Source organism: Dermacentor albipictus, chromosome 1 (assembly GCF_038994185.2).
Source record: "Dermacentor albipictus isolate Rhodes 1998 colony chromosome 1, USDA_Dalb.pri_finalv2, whole genome shotgun sequence".
NCBI lineage: Eukaryota > Metazoa > Arthropoda > Arachnida > Ixodida > Ixodidae > Dermacentor > Dermacentor albipictus.
In genome coordinates this window covers 340,055,327-340,067,782 of record NC_091821.1, presented here as the reverse complement: position 1 = coordinate 340,067,782, position 12,456 = coordinate 340,055,327, and the positions used below count along the sequence as shown (strand labels likewise).

The 12,456-nt window shown below is 45.6% G+C and overlaps 1 protein-coding gene across 2 annotated transcripts in view; it reads right to left on the bottom strand.

The window, feature by feature from the left end:
* LOC135905088 (neural cell adhesion molecule 1-like) overlaps positions 1–12,456 on the bottom strand; it is a 288,619-nt gene that overhangs the window by 190,465 nt on the left and 85,698 nt on the right. For both annotated transcript variants that reach the window (XM_065436102.1, XM_065436177.1), the window contains exon 2: positions 9,535–9,885. In XM_065436102.1, the coding sequence (XP_065292174.1) occupies positions 9,535–9,885 (351 nt within the window). The remainder of the gene's footprint in view (positions 1–9,534; positions 9,886–12,456) is intronic.

The window sequence follows — 12,456 nt, the reverse complement described above, 5'->3', positions numbered from 1 at the left end:
GACGCTCAGTAGTCAACTAACCTAATCAAGGTGGGTTAATCAAGAGGGTTCAATGAATGAGTCAATGAATGAATGAATAGAATGATTACATAGGGAAATATGCAGAAGGAGGTCCCAAGGTTACAAATCGCAGGTGGAACCACATATGCGGTTACAAAAAAAATATTATGGCGAATATGTTAATCAAAGATAATCAGTGTGCCAAGAGAGATCCAGATGTAGATATCTATAATGTGAAAGGTTTGAGTGTTGTGAATGCCATATATCGCCAAGCCTTCGCCAATGGCAAAACAATAATTACGAGAAAATTTGCGATACCGAGTCCTGTGGTTTTACGCGCTAAAATCACAACGTGATCAAGCAGCACGACGTAGTTGAGGACTCCGGATTCATTTGGACCACCTGGGGTTTCTTTAACGTGCACCCAATGCATGGTACACGGGCATTTTTACATTTAGTCCCCATAAATTTGCGATATCATTTGTGTGCACTGAACACATAGGTATGAGCAAGTAAATGTTTGTCTGGAAATATGCTGTTGGGTCAAGTTAGAGAACACATAAAGCTACAGAATTCATAACGCTAAGCAGAATTCGCAAACTTCTGCTTAGGCCGCTAAACGCTAAAAAAAGACTCAGAAAGAATAAAGTAATTTTCAGGAAATTGCTGACCGCAGACCATGCGCCTTCATGTAACGTCAATCAATGCACTGTTTTAGTCAAGCTTGCTCTAAAAAAAAAAAAAAGGAGGCAAGCAAAAGAAGTAGAAGTCGCCAAAAAGCTGGTCGATCTCGTATGAGAAGTCCTTCGCGGGACTACAAATCAAAGAATATGAAGCAGCAGGGCGAAAATCGACTGGGCCAGCGAATGGGCGACTGTATTTGCGGTTGCATACGAGCTCGTGATGTAAAAGAAATATTAAAAACATAAAGAAGTAAAAGGAGCGTAAGAAAAAGCACTGCGCCTACGTGTTCCGGTTGTAATGAAAAGAAACCAGCAGCACGAGGGGAGCGCAAACCGTGACGTTCGTGTGCCGAGCCTTAACACTGTCAGGTTGTGTGCCGGGCCCTTTTTACAAGCTGGTGGCGGTTCGCAGGCAAGCTTTCATGAATGTTTAAAAGGCAAAGCGCGAGCTTGCGAAGGGGCGATGGCCGAAACTTTCACTTGGGTTCCCGTTCTCTCTCCCTCCCAAGTCGCCCAAGTCCCCGTCCCAGAAAAGCAATCGATTTCTATTGATTGCAACGCACAATGAAAATCGGCTCCCACGTGCGAGCACCGACGTACATGCTTCACGACATTAGCTCGGGAGGAAGCTGCTGGAAATTATTTTCTTGTTACTCTTTTTTCTTTCCTTTCCTTTCCTTTTCTTTTCTTTCCTTCTCTTTTCTTCCCTTTTCTTTTTTTTCTTATTTCCTGCGCGCGTGGTCCCAGATGAGAATTTGAAAGTTTTGTTTCGCGACTAAGCTCGGCATTCGCTGAGGTTTGCTGATTAGGGACCTCAACTTCATTTGGCTGCTATTCATAAGCCGTTTAAATTTCGTGTTCTTTGTTGGCGAAGAACTATTGACGTCTTCTCTAGGCCCGCTACGCATTAATGCGTCTGCGAACGAAAGGCGAAATTAGGGTTGCTGTAATTTGAAAGTGTTTTCCCGAAGGTCTCCAGTAACCGAACGTAAACAAGCGAGTTTTCCGTTCACCGGCTGTATAACACATGGGCACGACAAGCGAAGTCAGCGAGGGACCACAGACTACAGCCTTCTTTATTATTATTATTCATTATTCGGGGTAGGCCCGTGCCTAGCCTGATGCGTGCACCACTTCGCATTATGTTTGACAGTTGTGTTTGCATGATTTGGGCCCGGTAAGTGCTCAACACGATTAAGGGCAGTGCCGATGACGCTGCCAGTTTAATGCAATAAGACATGATGGTTACATTGTTTGAATTCATTTTGGGCGTACTTACGAGTGATTAACTGTTCCGTTTTCCTCACTGGATGCTGATAACTAGTGAATTCGGGGCAGAACTCGCGAAGCTTTTCTTTCGTAAGTGATCGCTGCAGCCATTGGCCGGTCGCCTTCGCTAATTATATGTTCAGCATCTGGATTGGCTGAGATTTTCTCTTACGATATTTTCTAGCAAGATAGCTAGCTTTTTGTGAATACGGTCATGATAAGCTAGCACCTGACTAAGTAACCTGGACCACTCTCGGAACGCTAGAAGGTAAACAACTGGAACAGAAGAACTGTACATTATACAGGGCCAAGAGGACCCTCCTAAATGTCGAAGCAAGAACGATCCACATCAGTCTGACCTCGAGAAAGTGTCACGAAAGAAGCACGACTTAGGCAACAAGGTCAAGGTCAAAACGGACGTCAGATGTGAAGCGTCTGCGCAGCTCAGTTCTGGTTCTCGGCCAAATGTACACCAGTACACCTCAGCGTGAATCAGATCACAAGTAAAATCAACGCCATTTTCATGTGAGCATTCCAAGAAAGTAATCGAAAGGCACGCTTCTTGAGAAATATTTCCTGGAACGCTCGGCGGCAGCATCGACAGGAAATGTCAATCGCAGAAGCCTCTACGAAGAAACATTAGAACTTTCCCTTACGGTGCTCTATCGCCTGTCGTCTCCATTCGCTGCTTCTGTATAGAAGTCCGCGAGTTTTCTTTTATTAGTGACAGTAAAGAAACATGGTTCTTTTGCCTTATGCTGCTTTCTGTAACTTTTGTTTCACGTGGCGCTGGGGGAAAGCGAGTGTACGGGTAGGGCTGTTGCACCAATGTATGCGTATACCAGACATAGAAAGAATATATATATATATATATATATATATATATATATATATATATATATATATATATATATATATATATATACATATATATATATATATATATATATATATATATATATATATATATATATATATATATATATATATATATATAGGTACCTCTGCTACTCAGTTTTCCTATATGTTATAGAGCATGATATAACGGAATAAACCATAATACTGAAACAAAGAAATCAACGAAACATGGCACTTGCACTAATAAAGATAACGCCGCTGCGAGTTCCTTGGATGTCGGCCTATGCCACTAGCCAAACAACACACCCACACACGCACACGCCTATATATATATATATTATGTGTGTGTGCGTGTGTGTGTGTGTTGTTTAGCTAGTGGCATAGGCCGACATCCAAGGAACTCTCAGCGGCGGCGTTGTTATCTTTATTAGTGCAAGTGCCATTTTTCGTTGCTTTCTTTATTTCAGTATTATGGTTTATTCCATTATTTCATGCTCTATAACATATAGGAAAACTGAGTAGCAGAGGTACTTTTACGTCACTATTTCCACAACTACTCATAAGTAAAAGAACAGGTGTGTGAATAATTTTTTGGAAGGGGCGTTAGGTTTTCCCGCTTCGGCAGTCAGGAAAAAGAGAAATGGAGATGGAGAAGATGGTATGCCTCTCTACTCACCGGGCGACAGCTTTATGAACAAAGGGTCTGCACCTTGGTTACACGAAGATAAAAATAATCTGATAAAGATTGGGTATCCACGTGAAATGAATCAGTCATGCGATAACTGACGAAATATAATGCGCAGTGCGCATTAGAATGTTCTGTGCGGTGTTTATTAGAGTGAACATTCGCAGGAGCGATCAAGCAGCCTTCTTTCAAGAAGTAAAAGAAGTGCGAGTCACATTCATTTGCGGAAGCTGCGCCTCCCAGTGGTGAGGTGTAAATCTAAATCTTCGGCTTTTGTTACTGATCTTATCTATCCGGACTTAGCTACTGGTCTCTAATAAAACAACTCTTTAGTTTATTAGTGGTTCACTTCTTCGGCTTTTGTCCCAAATTTATACTTCAGCTATCACATTTATAGGCCTCAGGCAATCATTGACGAAAACAACATGATGCCAGGGCCACTCAGTAAACATTGAGAAAAAAAAAGCCTGGCGCTAGAAGAAGGTTAATGAAGATGATAAAGACGCGCTCGATCACTGTCATTACCTGTTACATTACAGGTAATGCTAGCAGGTAACAGGTAACAGCTAGCAGCACCTGCGTTAGCGCACCGTCTTTGTGCCTATCTCCACAGGAAGCAAGATTTCTTTATCAATTTAACCTTGCATGACGATATTGCGCGTTTTGTGACCCATGATGGTGTAGCCTTCTATCGGTGTGACGTTTTGTGAAGTGTTGTGACGACTTGTCCTGATGCTTTCTTGCAGGTATAAATTTCGTGCAACTCGCACGAAATATATTGGAAGTCAGCGCTCTGTTCCTTTATCTGGCCGGCTCGGCTTGTTTCTTCCTTTGTATGTTGCGCTGTACCAGTTCTAGATTGCAGAAAGAGAAAACTTAATTTACGACCACCTCGGCAACTGGGAAGACGACGTGCTAGAACACGAAGAAGGCGCGGACGCGAGCTCTGTCCAGTACACAGATGTCGAGTGGCCGTTAGCCAATCACGGCAGCTGCTGGCGTGATCGCGCACTCCGGGACTGCTATTATCCACTGCTGTAGAGTTCATTGAATGTTGCCTGTTAAAACCTGGATACAAAAAAAAAATCTGTTTTTGTGTCTTCTGTGAATTGTTGTCTTTGCGATGTGCCAGAAACAACGGAGCAGTGTTGTTGTTGTTGTTGTTGTTGTTGTTGTTGTAAAGATATAATTTTATTTTGGGGCGTGCTACAAAGGACTGTCAAGACATGCATTGACCTGAATTCGCTTACCATTCAATATTTGATTGCATCCCATGAAGATGATGGGCCCTTTCACGCGTTTTTGCTGATTGTACTACACAGTTTATGGAAGATAGGAATATTTGACCGCAGTGCTGAGCAAATTATTTCGTCGTCAATATAGCTCTGTCCAATGGTTGGTCACTTAAACGACATGCATGACCAAACACAGTTTCAACCGGTCTGGTACTCTCGATCGATCACTTGTGTCGTTGCCCCCCTTTTTGCCAAATATGCTGGTTTTGATTGCGTTAGCAGTTATATGGACAGTCCAGGCGCATTTTTGCGGTTGTCATCATAAACGTAGTCGTCGTCGCCATGACGTTCTGCACAAAGTCCAAAGGCCGGTTCCTCGAAAGTTTCCGCAGGACTACTACGTCAAACTCTTGCCTTTGCTTCGTGTGGTCGACAAATTCGACTTCGCCCTGCTATCTGCTAGCCGCCTGGTTAGCTCAGATGGTAGAACGGCTGCCCCGGAAAGGCGGTGGTCCCGGGTTCGAGTCCCGGACCAGGACGAATTTTTCAACTATGAGGCTTTTCTTTCGAGGAACCCGTATGGGTTTCCTTTGTAGCAATTGCTACGAACGGGTGGATGTCTGTTTTTCGCTTTATTCAGGTTTACACTTTAAGCAAAAAAGTTCGGAGGGGGTGCCTGCGAATTAGTTGCTGTGTACAGCGAGGAGCGCAAGGCAATAGAGTTGACATTAGCATTCCACCGTCCTCCTTTTTTATTTTCTCTTTTCCTCAACAAACGTGTTTCTTGAAGATAGTCGATCCATGGAAGAAAATATTGCCGTTGAATTGTGAGCAACCTTTCCTTTATTCACCTTCTCTCACCTGCATCATCGGTCACTTGCATCGAAGCTAGAGAGCGCTAACCGTAACTATTCATTTCTGTTAATCACTTCGCATTTCGTGGTTACTTCGGCTTCACGGTATTTAACAGGTTTTCGGTCCCACCCTTAGCTAAAAAAGATGAACTAAAGGTGCCTTCCTATAGAGCGTCTCGATTTTCAATTAACATAGAGTGAAGAACGCCTCCGCCACCTCGCTTTAATGTAAGAGCACTATACAGATCAAAATCAAGCCGTAGGCGTTACACCCACGTTTCTAGCGTGGGCCGACCATGGTGGTAAAGTGTCTGATGGCCCATCCTGGTAACAAAGTGCACGTGTGATGTGATATTACCCCACTATAGCGATAAAAACTGGACCTTCGGCGACGTAGGGCGGTATGTAGGGAGGTATCCCTGGAGTGTCCGTATAGTATAGCTGTCGCAATAGACGAGAGGAGAAAAGAAAACACGATATTACCGAATGTTATAAATCCACCTCTCGCGCCACCGAGACGCGCTCTTACATAATTTAGGACAAAAACGCAAGAATGTGACGACGTGTACCGAAGCGTGACGAACAAACGTCCCCTATATATAACCGCGAAGCCACGGCAAGCTTTAGTGGGACGCCGCATATGTCGCTCCTGTCCTCGAATGGCGTTCCATCACGGCGACGGGTAATCACGCGTGAAAGAATTGCTTTATATTCAAGAGACGATCGCCGAAGCGCAAAAAGAATAGCGCGACGCGCGAGACAAAAAGAACGGAAGGATACAGCCGCTCCTTCGAGATTCAACAGCTCACTGAGATGACGACATATACCGAGGCAGAACGAAACGAAAGAAACGTCGATTTCTTTTATCCTTGCGTATCGCGGTTTTCGCCACTAATTTGTTTCTTCTTTTTTTTTAAATTCCAGACGGTTCGTGTTTTTTCCTTCATCTTTCTTTTCTTTTTTTTTCTTTGCTAGCAAGCGCTTTAATTTATTCGATAAGGAGCTTCAGAGTAGATAGAGGGATGAAATAAAGACGTCGTGATTATGACGTCCTGCCTTGACGGGAAGGATGAGAAAATATCAGAGAAAGAGAGAGGAAAAATAAGCGAGACCCTAGTCACGGGATCTGACACATCTCAGTGAAAGAAATGAGAAGCGGAAAAAGGTGTGCGGAAGGGATCAGTAAATTAAAAGCGATGAAGACATCGTCACACCACAATATTAAAAAGAAGCAACATTGGTGTTCACCCCAAAGTATTAGATAAGATAAGCACAAAAAGAAGAAGAAGAAGACGAGGAGAAGAAGGAAGATCGCTGAGGAACAGGGAAGTGAAATGAAGGAGGAAAACGGGGATTGAGGCATATCGGTTTTCGGCGGTCTATGAAAGGAAATTGGTTCCTACTCTTCACGGCACGGAAACTTGCTATACGCTCATCGAACGTCGACAAATCCCCCGTTGCGGCGGGGGCGAGGTTGGAGCGGCGTTGAATCCGCTTTAATGTTGTATCGCGGCCGCACAAAGCGTCCGCCCGGGCGAAGAATTAATCTTTTAATGCCCACCAAGACAACGCCAGCATAGAGCCGCCCTGGCGATATCGAAGCACGCTGCGCTTGAACAATGGCACTGCACACCCTCAAATCCCACGATCACCGAAGAACCGTCGCTGCGATTGGTATTTTTCTTTTCTGTCTTTGTTTTTCGCGAGTTCTTTGTTAGCACCTGCGTGGTACTTCATTTTTTTTAGGAGATGACATCCTGATGCAATTTTTGATCATATATCTCGTTGTTTCGAATCAAATTAAGCCCAACAAAACGCGGGGAATCGTCTATAATCTAACAGTATCAATTTGTCTCCTCAAGAAGCTTGATTCGCGCCAAAGTTTTCTTCAAAAGAACGTGGTAGCCGATCAAAATTTTACATCTAAATGAACTTTCTTATGTTTATCTTCATAACCTCGTCACAAAAAGGAATCGGTTAAACGGCACCCATTGACGTTGAAACCCTTTATCGACTCTGCAAGGCGGCATTGCGTATTCCTAGATTCCTGAAGTTATACCTGAACATACGCCTTAAAATGGTTTCAGCAAAACGGATAGAATTTCATGAACGCCGAGAGCGTTAGCCTTGTTAGCCACGAGACCACAGTGTAGTATATCTATTCTGATCACTTTCGTGAAGCTGAATGTTGTGTAAGACAGTACTTAGGAAGTGACGCGTGATTGCCTCTAGCGTGGAGTGACTACCGGTAGGCATTCTGATCTCCGCGGGAAGACGCAAAACAACTAGAGTTAAGCGTCGTTATCCTACACGCAAAGATAAAAATCACGGTTGAAAGAAAAGAAAGCCGACTGGCGACTGTCATTTGGAGGGGGCCACACATGCCTGCATGCGCTGCGGACGATAAGCACGAAACCTGATTACGGACCCTTAGCCCACAGGACCTGTGCGGAGAGCTACGTGCCCGCGCCACAGATGTAACACTCGTGTATTATGGTTTGGGTGCATCCACCCGCCGTGGTTGCTCAGTGGCTATGGTGTTGGACTGCTGAGCACGAGGTCGCGGGATCGAATCCCGGCCACGGCGGCCGCATATCGATGGGGGCGAAATGCAAAAACACCCGGGTACTTAGATTTAGGTGCACGTTAAAGAACCCCAGGTGGTCGAAATTTCCGGAGTCCTCCACTACGGCGTGCCTCATAATCAGAAAGGGGTTTTGGCACGTAAAGCCCCATAATTGAATTGGTTTGGGTGCACGATTAACGAAACGAAAGTGGACAAAATCAAACTGGAGTCCAGCACTATACGCCATCCCTCACAGCACATTGTGAACCTTCGGGACGTTAAATGCCCCGAATTAAATTAACCTCATCTAGTTCACTTTGTATTTGTTGTCGTTTGTTAGCTGCACATATATATAGAGTTTAAAATTCTGTGCCAGTACCTAAAGGGGTCAAGCGTGGTGGGTAAGCATAGGAATGGTGGGTAGCACACGCACTGTTCGCGTTGATTTTCCTTTATTGATGGTGCATATAGAAGATACATTTCAATAAATTTTATTCCTTCAGGCCTCAAACGGCTTCATGACTTCTGACATTCATCATTTTACCCAAGATTATCTTCTTAATTTAACAAATTGCAACGATTAGGCATGTGCGCAAAGTTTTCTTTCCTTAACGCATTTAGAAAAAAATTATTGCTCGAAAATTTAGAACTGAGGCGGTTAAAAGTGTAATAAGTAAAGTCGCGTGAGCGTCAGAAGCCATACAAGCACGAGAATTGGTGAAAACTACGTGCTACAGACCCATCATTCCTTTGGTATAGATGAGCGATCCCAGCGTAATTGGTGATTTTAGTACGAGACTGAAATGATCAGAAGAATAAGAATGGGCTGGGGTGCGTTTGGCAGGCATTCTCAGATCATGAACAGCAGGTTGCCGTTATCCCTCAAGTGAAAAGTTTATAACAGCTGTATCTTACCAGTGCTCATCTACGGGGCAGAAACCTGGAGGCTTACAAAAAGGTTCTACTTACATTGAGGACTACGCAACGAGCTATGGAAAGAAGAATGATGGGTGTAACGTTAAGGGGGGATAAGAAGAGAGCAGATTGGGTGAGGGAACAAACGCGAGTTCATTACATCTTAGTTGAAATCAAGAAAAAAGAAATGGACATGTGCAGGGCATTTAATGAGGAGCGAAGATAACCAATGGCCATTAAGGGTCACGGACCGGATTCCAAGAGAAGGGAAGAGGTGGCGGGAGAAAGTTAGGTGGGCGGATGAGATTAAAGGGACAACGTGGCCACAATTAGCACGTGACCGGGGTAGTCGGAGAAGTATGGGAGAAGCCCTTGCCCTGCAGTGGGCTTATAGCCAGGCTGCTGCTGATGATGAGCACGAGACTGCACGCCTTCGGGGAACAACTTCTCCGGAGCGCGTCTCACTCACCGCCCACGACGAGTCGCACGGTGGAGTTTCGCTGCGCCCCGCCGTGGAAGGCCACCGTGCACAGGTAGGCGCCGGAGTCGGAGAGCTCGAGGCGCGAGAGGCGCAGCGCGGCCGGCGAGCGGGACACCGAAAACGAGGCCCGGCCGGCCCAGTGGACCCCGATGGCGTGCTGCCCGTTCCAGATGCCCCTGCGCTGCGTGTCCTCCACCATGTAGAAGGGCGTGCGCTCCCCGCCGCTGAAGTTGGCGGCCGTCGCCGGCGCGTACCACAGCACCTTGGCGGGGCTGTCGTCGTGCTCCGAGTCCACGTCGCACGGCAGCCACGTGTCCTGGCCGCGCTCGCCCTTGACCACTGCGCGCGCGGAAAAAAAGAGATCTCGTTGAGTTGACGTGCGCGACACCGTACGGCCTATACGTATCCGCGTCGTACTTTCGGCCGACCGTAGCCCGTACAAAATGCTCCTCGCGTGAAATTAAGCGGGCAGGACGGCCACTGCGCCCCGACTTCGACGCACGAGATGAGATTGCAACCTAATAGTACTCCAAAGGATTCTCCTAGCGGCATGCTATAGATGTATCTCAGGGTTCACACCGTGAGATGCAGCGTGTACTTGGACCGTAAACTAGTGGGTCCTGTGATCTACTTATCATCGCATTCGGCCGGAGTAGCCTGATAGGCATGCAGCCAGGCAAATACCTCCAATTTTTATTGAAGAGCGTCCGTCTGTCCGTCCATCTGTCCGTTGTAATAACGTAATGTAAGTTGTTATGCGTAACACGTAAATAATTTCAAATAATAACGTTTCTTTCTTCAATAACACATCAACAATAAGCCATAAGAGAGAGAAATGGTTTACTTGCTTGACACGGTATTTCTGACTTTGTATAAGATTGGAATGCCAACGTCGTAAGTCATCGCAGCGGAAGACGACGAAGGCTTTGCTTGAATCCTTAACCACAACAAATATACACAAGAGGCTTCAGAATCAATTTGTACTGTGATTGCGCCCAGTGATATTGAAGGAAACAGCTATGAGCGTGTTGCATGTGCTTTGTGTCTCAATTTCTCTCTTATCTTCCTACCTTCCCTTCCCTCGTTTTTCAGTGTAAGATAACAAACTGAATTTTCTGTTCTGGTTAACATCCCTGCATTTATCCTTTATTTCGTGTCTCTCTCTCTCTAAGTACAATAATCCGTTGACATTGGTTATACGGACTAAAGTGGAAGTGGTTCGGTGTTAAAAATTATGAGCCTTATAGTTCGTGACCCAGGTAGCTCATGCGCACATACAAGCGTACTCTTTTTTTTTCTGCATGTCCAGGTCTACCAGGCACTGTAGCGGTGAAAACTAAATATTGGTGTGCTCGGCAGCTATAGGTTCATGGCATTAGAGGTAAGCAGTGTCAGGCGCAATCACATTAACCTGTACTCAGGGGGTTGTGGGTTCCTGTCAAGCTGCTATTAAGGGCAACTTTCACCCACAGCCTCCATCACCTTTTTGATGGAAATAAAATTTTATCGTATGTTGCGTATCTTGGCGGCTTCAAGCCGCCGTCGCATCAACCGCTGTCAGGCTGCCCAGCGAAGGTTAAAGTCATTCCTTTGGTGGGAATTTATTCTCTTTTTCTGACACTTCCTTTCTCTAACGCAGCGTGGCCAACCGGGCACAATTCTACTGGTGTCCCTGCACCTTTCATTCCCATTTATTTTTCTCCTCTACTGTTCTACAGAAGCTGTAATCGACAAATGCCAGAGGCCATTCGTGCTACATTTCTTCGTCCGACGTCACAACAATATGCCTCCCCCCTAAAAAAAACTGACAGTAAATAAACAAACAAACAAACAAATAAATATAAATTGTTACAGATATACGTTACTACACATTTCGCGCGCACTTCCTCTATTTTTCCCGCAGACGTTGATCTGTCTGGCTGTAAATTCCGTTTTTGGCTTTCGTAACCCACTGTGAGCAAAGGCACAGGAAGCTACGTGAAAAGCGGACGTCGCATGGCGGAGATGCAGCACGCAGGAAACCCATATTCACCTCCGTCTTCGGTTTTGTGTCGAATGGATACTTCTTGAACTGTTTCCTTCTGGCGCCGGCCGCTCACCCAGCTCCCATTTCCTCTATCACTTTATCCCCTCTCATTTCTTATTCCCTTCTTCTACCTTCTCATCCTTATTTCCCCCACTCCCTTTTCTCACGTGTAGGGTTGTCAACCACCAAAACGGCATTGGCTAACCTTCCAGCCTTTTCTTCTTCATCTTTCTCTCTCTGTTTTCACCCCGCATGACAAGATAGTCAAAGACTGCATGGTCGGTCGACACCTGAAGAAAAAGCTCTCATTGCAGAAGAAAAAAAAGAAGAAATTCTCTATTTTGTCTCAATAAAGCATTCAAAGTTGGGCGCCTTCGGCGCTGACGTTCACGGTTCTGGGTTTATAGATATGTCATAGATAACAGCCCAATGAAAACAGCCTCGCTTCGACCATTCAAAAACATAACGAAACATTTCCGAAAAAGAAAGAATGCATGTCGTCTGCGAGTTTTCACCTCTCCGATTCCTGCTATCCTTAGCCATTATAAAAGAGAAGGCAGGATAAGGAAGGCAAAAGAGGGGGGGGGTGGGGGGGGGAGGAGTGAGTGACTGACCCACTGCTAAAAGAACACCAGGCTTGTTATTCAGCCAGAACACGGCCGCTCTCACTTCGAAATAATCGACACTTCAAAGACAACACGCACGAGGGCGAATCGCCCGCCATTGCTTCGCAAGGACCCGCTCTCGCAAAACTCAGCGCACGCAAAGTAAACACGCCGTTTGCAGCGCCAGTCGGGTGCGCACCGACGCCTTTTGATTCTCGTTCGGGGCACCCTTATAACCGCCTCAGCGGTGGCCCTGAATTTTGCGCCTCTCGATTTGGC